The sequence below is a fragment of the Brassica napus genome, chromosome C7 (genome assembly GCF_020379485.1).
Source record: "Brassica napus cultivar Da-Ae chromosome C7, Da-Ae, whole genome shotgun sequence".
Lineage (NCBI taxonomy): Eukaryota > Viridiplantae > Streptophyta > Magnoliopsida > Brassicales > Brassicaceae > Brassica > Brassica napus.
Genome location: NC_063450.1, coordinates 2,298,242 through 2,306,747, shown reverse-complemented (window position 1 = coordinate 2,306,747; position 8,506 = coordinate 2,298,242). Strand labels below are relative to the sequence as shown.

General features: G+C 46.4%; 1 protein-coding gene and 1 non-coding gene across 2 annotated transcripts; one reads left to right on the top strand and one right to left on the bottom strand.

Moving 5' to 3' along the window:
• Positions 1 to 308: 308 nt before the first annotated feature.
• On the top strand, positions 309 to 2,678 carry LOC106441362. Its single transcript, XM_048763882.1, has 3 exons — positions 309 to 1,277; positions 1,371 to 1,967; positions 2,016 to 2,678. Exons 1-3 carry the CDS (start codon positions 309 to 311, stop codon positions 2,676 to 2,678), a joined length of 2,229 nt encoding a protein of 742 aa, XP_048619839.1.
• LOC125590905 lies at positions 840 to 946 on the bottom strand. Its single transcript, XR_007326907.1, has one exon. It is a non-coding gene; the product is annotated as a small nucleolar RNA R71 (small nucleolar RNA).
• Positions 2,679 to 8,506: the final 5,828 nt, after the last annotated feature.

Sequence of the window (8,506 nt, the reverse complement as noted above, 5' to 3'; positions counted from 1 at the left end):
CTCTTGATTGAATCTCAAATATTACAATTACCACTGTTAACTTGACAGTAGCAAGGATTCATTTTTAGTGTATCAAGTTTTGGTGCCATTGCGACGGGGACCAGGCTTTTACCTTTATTTTTCGGTTTAACATTTAGTCTCAGATATCTAAGTTACTTTTAATTCTTTGTTGGAACAAATGATCCAAGTGCATGACCAGTAAACATACTCGGAGCAACGCACAAGGACCACTACATTAACTGACCAACGACCAACTCGCAAGATTAGAAAGACAGAACCGTCAACAGTCGACAACAACCGACACCAACATGGGTGATCACGGCAATCAGGATGACCTCACTGCTGCATTGGCAATCATTCAACAACAAATGCAGACTAAGAAACAACAGATGTTGCAGATGAATCAGACCATCCAAAATCAACAACAAGCTGCTGAAAAAGCAGCTGAGAACGCCGTGAGAGAAGAGCATGGTGCTCTTATTGGGGAGCGGAACCTTCCGCGGAACTTCAATACTAACCGGTCCCCCATGAACCCTCCTCCTTACAATCGGAAATACTATGAGATCAAACCTGCACTGATAAGTCTGGTACAAAAGAGCACGTTCAGTGGTCTCACTACTGACATCCAGATAGACCACATCGAAGCCGTTGAGAGAATCTGCAATTTCTCTCGCTCTAACGGAGTGCCACTAGACTATGTCAAATGCATGCTGTTCCCATTCTCTCTTGAAGGGAAAGCTTTTCGCTGGCTCCAATCTCTGCCGACCGGTTCTCTTACCTCATGGGACCAGGTCCGATCAGCGTTCCTGAGCCACTTCTACACGAAGTCTAAACCCGCGGCTCTACGGCACGTGATCTTCAATTTTAAGCAGAAGTCTGATGAACCTTTTCATGAAGCTTGGGAGAGGTACAAGGAGTACCAGAGAGAGTGCCCGCACCATGGGTTTGACGACGACTATATATTGGAGGTGTTATATGATAGAGTGAGCTACGAGTTTCGAAACACCCTTGATTCTTCCAGTAGTGGAGACTTCATGACTCAAACCACCCCTGGTGCGTTCGAGCTCATCGAAATCATGGCTTCAAGTTCACTAAACAAGAACAAGGAGCATGACCGTTTGAAGAGTGTGAACAGCATAGAAGATCTTGCTGCAAAGGTGGACCAACTGCTTAAGGGAAACCATAGCCAAGTGTTTATAATGGAAGAAGCAGCTCCTGAGAAGAGTGCCGGTGACCTAGCGTTTGAGGCTGAAATATCAGTAGACGATCAACAAGAGGTGAGCTACCTGAATGGGCAAGGATGGCAGCTCAAAAACTACCACCCAAACCCTAACGTGCGGAACAACCAACAGATTTTTTGGCCTAAGTAGGACAAACCAGCTGATCCTGCACAGAGTAACCAAGGTCAGTATGCTGGGTATCAAAAGAACTACCAACCCTGGACCTATGTTCTAAGCCAACCGCAGAACAATCCACCTCAGCTGCAGAAATACAAGAACACTCAGCCAGCTACCTCCGCTCCTGTCGATGTTCCGCAAGATGAGACAAAAGCTATGTTACAGCAGCTGCTCCAAGGACAACAGCCCCAAGGGAAGGCTCTAAACCAGGTTACTACCGAGATCAATACCATAATGAACCATATGTTCGGCGATTTGAGCACCAAGTACGACAATGTCGCGAGCCATATGAGACAGATTGACATTCAGATTGCTCAGACTGCTGAGAGCCTCAAGAGGCAGAAAGGTACTCTACCTGGGAAAACCGACAAAAACCCTAAGGAGTGCAATGCGGTCGAGTTCAGAAGTGGAAAGCAACTGTCTGAGCCGGTAAAGAAGAAGTTCACTGCAGCTGAGAAGGGGAAGCAGAAAGAGTCGGAACAACCACCAGCCGATACCCCGACAGCTGATAAGGAGAAGGAACCAATAGTTGGAACCAATTCGCCAGGACCAGAACAACCAACTGAGGCTGTCCGCCCGATCCCATAGCATGTTCTTGCTCGTGAATACATTCCTAAGGTCCCTTACCCTGTTCCAGCAAAGGCTACTCGTAAGGACCGAGGGGAGATTAAGTGCAGAAAGATGCTGGAGGACCTAACCGTCTGGCTCCCCTTGATGGATGCGATCCAGATGATGTCCTTCATGCGCAGATTTATGAAGGGATTGATCTCAGGAAAAATATCAGAGGAGAGCAAATTCATGACTGTCTCTAAGGAGTGCAGTGCAGTGCTTCAGAACAGGCAGATAAAGAAGCGAGGAGACCCCGACAAGTTCGTCCTCTCTATCCAGATTGGGAAGACAGTTTTCTCATGCTCCTTGGTTGATCTTGGATCCAACGTAAACCTTATGCCCTACTCTGTAGCAAGACGTCTGGGATACACGCATTTCAAACCAACTAAGATGTCCTTGGTGTTCGCGGATAGATCAGTTAAGCCCCCGGTTGGTATTCTAGAGGATCTCCAAGTAAAAGTCGGGAACCCCTCTGTTCCAGCAGACTTTGTAGTTCTAGAGCTAGAAGAGGAATCCAAGGATCCTCTAATCTTAGGGAGACCGTTCCTATGCACTGCTGGAGCCATCATTGATGTGCGCCAAGGGAAGATTGATCTCAATCTGGGGGACATAGTCATGCAGTTCGAGATGGATGAGCAGCTGAAGAAGCTGATACCACTCAAATTACCCTAAGGAGTGAATTACTCTCTCAAATAAGAGATTCAATTGTAGTACTTAGGGATCGAATCCACAAGGAGCTAGGGAACCTATTAAATCTAGTAATTTATTAATTCTAAGTGTTTGTTGTTTTATGGTTTTAAAGTAAATAGATATCCTTATTGAGCAAGTCTATTGCTCGACTAACAAGATGATTTGGGGTGTAACATATTGGAAAGGTATTAGATGCAGGGTTTCTATTCAGGTGTTGGAGATTATCATCCTACAGATGTCTATCAGTTGCATGCATGATATATTAGAGCTCAACCCCTTAGACACAGTGATCAGCGATGGCAATGTTTCAATGGTTAACTAACTAGATCTTGGATCTCAACTGTCGTATATTGATCACAGGAAAGTGTCGATCAATGGTCCTATAGGGATAACGATCGATACACCTTTCACAAATATCGATCGATTGTCAGAAGACAGTATAGATCGATGCTTCTAGTTAAATCTTAGGCGTAAGTTGATAATGCTCACTAACTTCCTAGTTCAGCGGTTGTTGAGGTAAAAAACGGTTACGACGAAATTAACATTCAAAACGTCCGAGGAAGAAGATGAGAACTTTCTCCGATAAATACTTTTTCGAAAAACGAAACATCGGACGAGAGTTTGAAAAAGGTCATTAAGCAGCGGCTGAACGTAGCGACCGAGCGTCTGTCCCGCTTGGTCGCTACGTAGCGACCGAGCTCTTCTGAAACGTCGATATGACACCAGTCCATGCATTCTCGTCAATCCTTCGATGTTATCTCCCGAAGACCATAGCGAACTCAGTTCATAGAAAGAAGTCGTAATAAATGTTTCGAGTCGGAAGACGGCCCAAAGGGACCTAAGACACGACTCGAGGCCCATCTTACGATTTCTTAACCAAAAGCCCGTAAACCGTATGACGGTTTACGCTTGGCGCGCATGGAAGGATAAATGTCAATTCTCCGCGGATAAATACGAAATTCTGAAGATAATTACGAAGATCGGAAAAAATGGAATATCTCCATTTTATGCTGTGACGGCTTGGCAGAAGAGTAAAAGCGTAAACCGACCTTGGAGCGAGTATATAAGGAGTCCTAGGCGAGAGGCATGAGAGAGAACTTTTGACAGAAAACTTACCACTTAGAGCAATTAGGAAACTTTCCGTTTTTTTCGTTATTTCGAGCTGCGAGTCCATTAGGTTTAGCCGTCTTAGGGTTGTTAGAACTAGGAATCTCGCCGACAGCTCTCGGGCCCAGGCTTATACCTTGTTGTTAACGCTCATACACAAATTCGGAATAAGACTTCTCTTTGCTGTCTATTTACGATTTCTTAAACTTTATCGTTGTTATCTCGTGTTCTGATTACTTAGCGTGTGGCATTATCAGATATCCGGAACCTCTGGAAAACTAGGGTTCTCTTACTTTCTTTATTTAAACAGAAATCGACAGTGCGAATTTCGGTTCCCACAGTTTGGCGTAAGAAGGAGGGGGAACGGATCAATCTAACCCGCAAAAGCCACTCAACGATAATGAACGATATGCAAGACTCGACGTGTGCGAACATCATCTCATTCAAGGGGGGAGCAACGGTTGATCGATCCAAACCTCAAAACGATCTCCTTGTTATCGAGCTAACGATTTGGGATATCGACGTCGCTAGGGTGCTAATCGACACCAGAAGTTCGGCCGATATCAACTTCAAAGATACTCTCGAAAAAATGGGGATCAATCAATCCGAAGTCGCGAAATACCCTAGCCCACAGCTGGGACTTTCGGGGGAAACAACCATGGCCTACGGATCGATTAATCTCGCAGTCAAAGCCGGAACCGTGACAAAAGTCACAGAGTTTCTAGTCGTTGACCGTCCCGCATCTTACAACGTTATCATGGGAACACCATGCATGCTATCCCATCAGCGTACCACCTTTGCCTCAAGTTCCCAACTCCTAACGGAGTCGAGGTAATATGGGGAAGTCCGAGAGTATCACAGGTGTGTTTCGCCGCAGAACTAACAAAAAAGACCGGGCCTCGAGACCAATCCTAGAAAAGCGGTGAAAAAGATCTCCAACAAAGATCCGCAAAGTCAAGATTCAGCGGAACTCTTCTGGCAGTCTCGTAACATCATGGCCCTAGATGAAAAACGCCAGCCAACTTACGAACACGTGGTAACAGTCTGTCTCGACGAAGCATTCCTGGAACGCTGCATCGAGATTGGAGCCAATCTCCGCAAGCCTTTGAGGACAGAACTCGTAACTCGTGGGCTGCGGAAGATATGCCAGGGATCGACATTAACATAACGTGTCACGAACTGAATATCAATCCGACTTTCAAACCCGTCAAACAAAAAAGGTGGAAGCTAGGACCCGAACGTGCTTCCGCGGTAAATGACAAGGTCTAAAAATTGCTTAAATTCGAGTCGATAACGGAAGTAAGATATCCAGACTGGATCGCCAACCCTGTAGTAGTCAAAAATAAACACGGAAAATGGCGAGTTTGCGTGGATTTTACCGACCTAAACAAGGCCTGTCCGAAGGATAGTTTCCCTCTACCACATATCGATCGATTAGTAGAAGCAACAACAGGCAACGAGCTCTTATCCTTCATGGATGCATTCTCAGGTTATAATCAAATAATGATGAATCCCGACGATCTCGAGAAGACTGCGTTCATTACAGATCGCGGAACCACAGGGTAATGCTCTTCGGCCTCAAAAACGCTGGCGCAACTTACCAACGACTCGTGAACCGAATGTTCTCCAAACAACTCGGAAAAACGATGGAGGTTTATATCGACGATATGCTCGTCAAATCCCTCCAAGCAAAGGATCACGTGTCACATCTCGAGGAATGTTTCGCGCAGTTGAATTCCCATAACATGAAGCTCAACCTGACAAAATGTAGATTCTCCGTGGCACCAGGGGAATTCCTCGGCTACCTAGTCACATACCGCGGCATCGAAGCAAATCCAAAACAAATCAACGCATTGATCGAGATGGCTTCGCCAAAGAATGAGCGGGAAGTCCAAAGGCTGACCGGCAGGATCACAGCGCTTAACCGATTGATTTCACGATCAACGGACAACTGACTGCCCTTCTACGATGTCCTACGAGGAAATAAAAAATTCGAATGGTCGGAAGATTGTGAAAACGCCTTCCAACAGCTGAAGCGGTATTTGGCTACTCCTCCAGTCCTCGCAAAACCCGTGGAAGGGGAACCTTTATTCTTATACATCGCTGTGTCAGCAACGGCCGTGAGTGGCGTCCTGGTCAGGGAAGAACACGGGGAACAGAAACCTATTTTCTACATAAGCAAAACCTTGCTGGATGCTGAATCTAGGTACCCGCTAATGGAAAAATTAGCATGCGTGGTCGTAACGTCGGCCCGAAAACTAAGACCATATTTCCAATCCCACACGATCGTCATCCTCACGACCTCTCCCCTACGGACGATTCTGCATAGCCCGAGTCAGTCGGGCCGACTGGCCAAGTGGGTAGTCGAATTGAGCGAGTACGATATCGAGTACCGACCAAGGACAAGCGCAAAATCACAAGTGCTCGCAGACTTCTTGGTCGAACTACCAACGGGGACCATAACCAACGAGGAACCAAATTCCACCTGGCTCCTCCACGTCGAAGGATCCTCATCCAAGCAAGTATCGGGTATCAGAATTCGCCTCACATCTCCGACGAGCGAGATCTTGGAGCAATCGTTCAGGCTGGAATTCCACGGCTCGAACAACGAGGCCGAATACGAAGCTCTCATCGTAGGGCTGCGTCTGGCTCACGGCTTGAAGATACGTAACATCCACGCTTACTGCGACTCCCAGCTAGTGGCCAGTCAGCCACAGACGAACGAATGGACGCGTACCTCAAACTGGTCCAAAGTCTTGCTCAAGACTTTGACTGTTTTGCCCTTACGTGAATCCCCTGTTCCGAAACGTCCAGGCAGACGCCTTCGCAGTCCTAGCATCAAGTTCTGACCCGGGACTTAAAAGGGTAATTACGGTCGAGTTCATCGAACATCCGAGCATCGGACCACCAATCGTCGTCAACCTCATAGAAGGTCAAGATGACGAGGAAGAAGAAGTTACGACACAACCGCAATCAGAGCAGTCAGATTACGGCTACGATGCCCCATGGCTTCAGACAATTCGAGACTACATATCGACGGGCAACTGCCCACCGAAAAATGGGCAGCCCGCAAAGTCTGAACACAGGCCGCGCGCTACGTAACAGTTGTGGGAACCAAAATTTGCAATGTCGATTTCCGTTTAAATAAGGAAACTAAGAAAATCCTAATTTCCCAGAGGTCTCGGATATCTGCTAATACCACACGTCAAGCAATCAGAACACGAGAATAACAATGATAAATTATGAGAAATCAAAAAGAGAGCAAAGTAGATCTTATTCCGAATTCGCGTTTGAGCGTTAGAACAAGGTAAGTGTCTAGGCTACGAAAGCTGTCGGCGAGATTCCTAGTTCTTAAACCCTAAGACGGCAATAACCTAATTGAGTCGCGGCTCGAATAACAAAAATGGAAATATGCCTAAAATTCTCTAAGTGATAAGTTCACTCTGAAAAGTTCTCTCTCCCATTCCTCTCGCTTAGGACTCCTTATATACTCGCTCCAAGGTCAGTTTACGCTTTTACTCTTCTGCCCTTAAGCCGTCATAGCATAAAATGGAGATATTTCATTTTTCCGATCTTCGTGTTTATCCTCAAAATTCCGTATTTATCCGCGGAAACTTAACATTTATCCTTCCTTGCGCGCCAAGCGTAAACCGTGCTACGGTTTACGGGCTTTTGGTAAAGAAGTCGTAGGATGGGCCTCGAGTCATGTTTTAGGTCCCTTTGGGCCGTCTTCCGACTCGAAGCGTTTACTGCGACTTCTTTCGATAAAGAACAAACTTTCCACGGTTTTAATCCGCAAAGTTTGATCGATGATTTAGAATAGAGGAAAACATGAACCGAGTTCGCTACGGTCTTCGGGAGATAGCATCGAAGGATAGACGAGAATACATGGACTGATGTCGTATCGTTGTTTCAGAGGAGCTCAGTCGCTACGTAGCGACCGAGCGGGATGAACGTTTGGTCGCTACATAGCGACCGAGCTTTGTAGCGACCGAGCGGGACGAACGCTCGGTCGCTACGTAGGGACTGAGCGGGACGAATGCTCGATCGCTACGTAGCAACCGAGCTTGGCTCGAACTCGGTCGCTATGTAGCGACCGAGCGTGGCGCATTTAGTTGCTGCGTAACGACCTTTTATGAGCTCTCGTCGGACGTCTCGTTTTTCCTCCGCAAAGCTTTTTGTAAGAAAGAATCTATTTCGAAAAAGTATTAATCGGAGAAATTCTCATTTTCTTCCTCGGACGTTTTGAATGTTAACTTCGTCGCAACCATTTTTGACCCCAACAGTTAGTCCCCCAGCTCGTTAGAGTCGTGACTCTAGCGAGCGGATTGACGATTTTGGCAAGGTTAAGCGTATTGGATGAAGTTCATACTTTAAACTCCGCGGAAGAAAAGTTATCGAGACAGTATGTGTGTTAAAGATATGAACTCCGAACCCATACTTCTATAAGTAGTGAGCTCTGGTCATTCATTTTCTTCACACCTTCCCTTCTTCATACCTTCAAAAACCTCTCTAGCTCCAAAACTTTTGCTTTCAACATGTCTTCCTCCCAAGGTGACAAGAGAGATTCCGACGTCGAGATGGGCGAGGCCACTTCTCTAGCTCCGGTTCTGACTTCTCTGCCTGAAACGCCGGCTTGTGTTGCTGGTCATCTCTCCTTCCGAGAGAAACTAGTTCGTCGCCAAGCCGAGAAGGAACTGGTT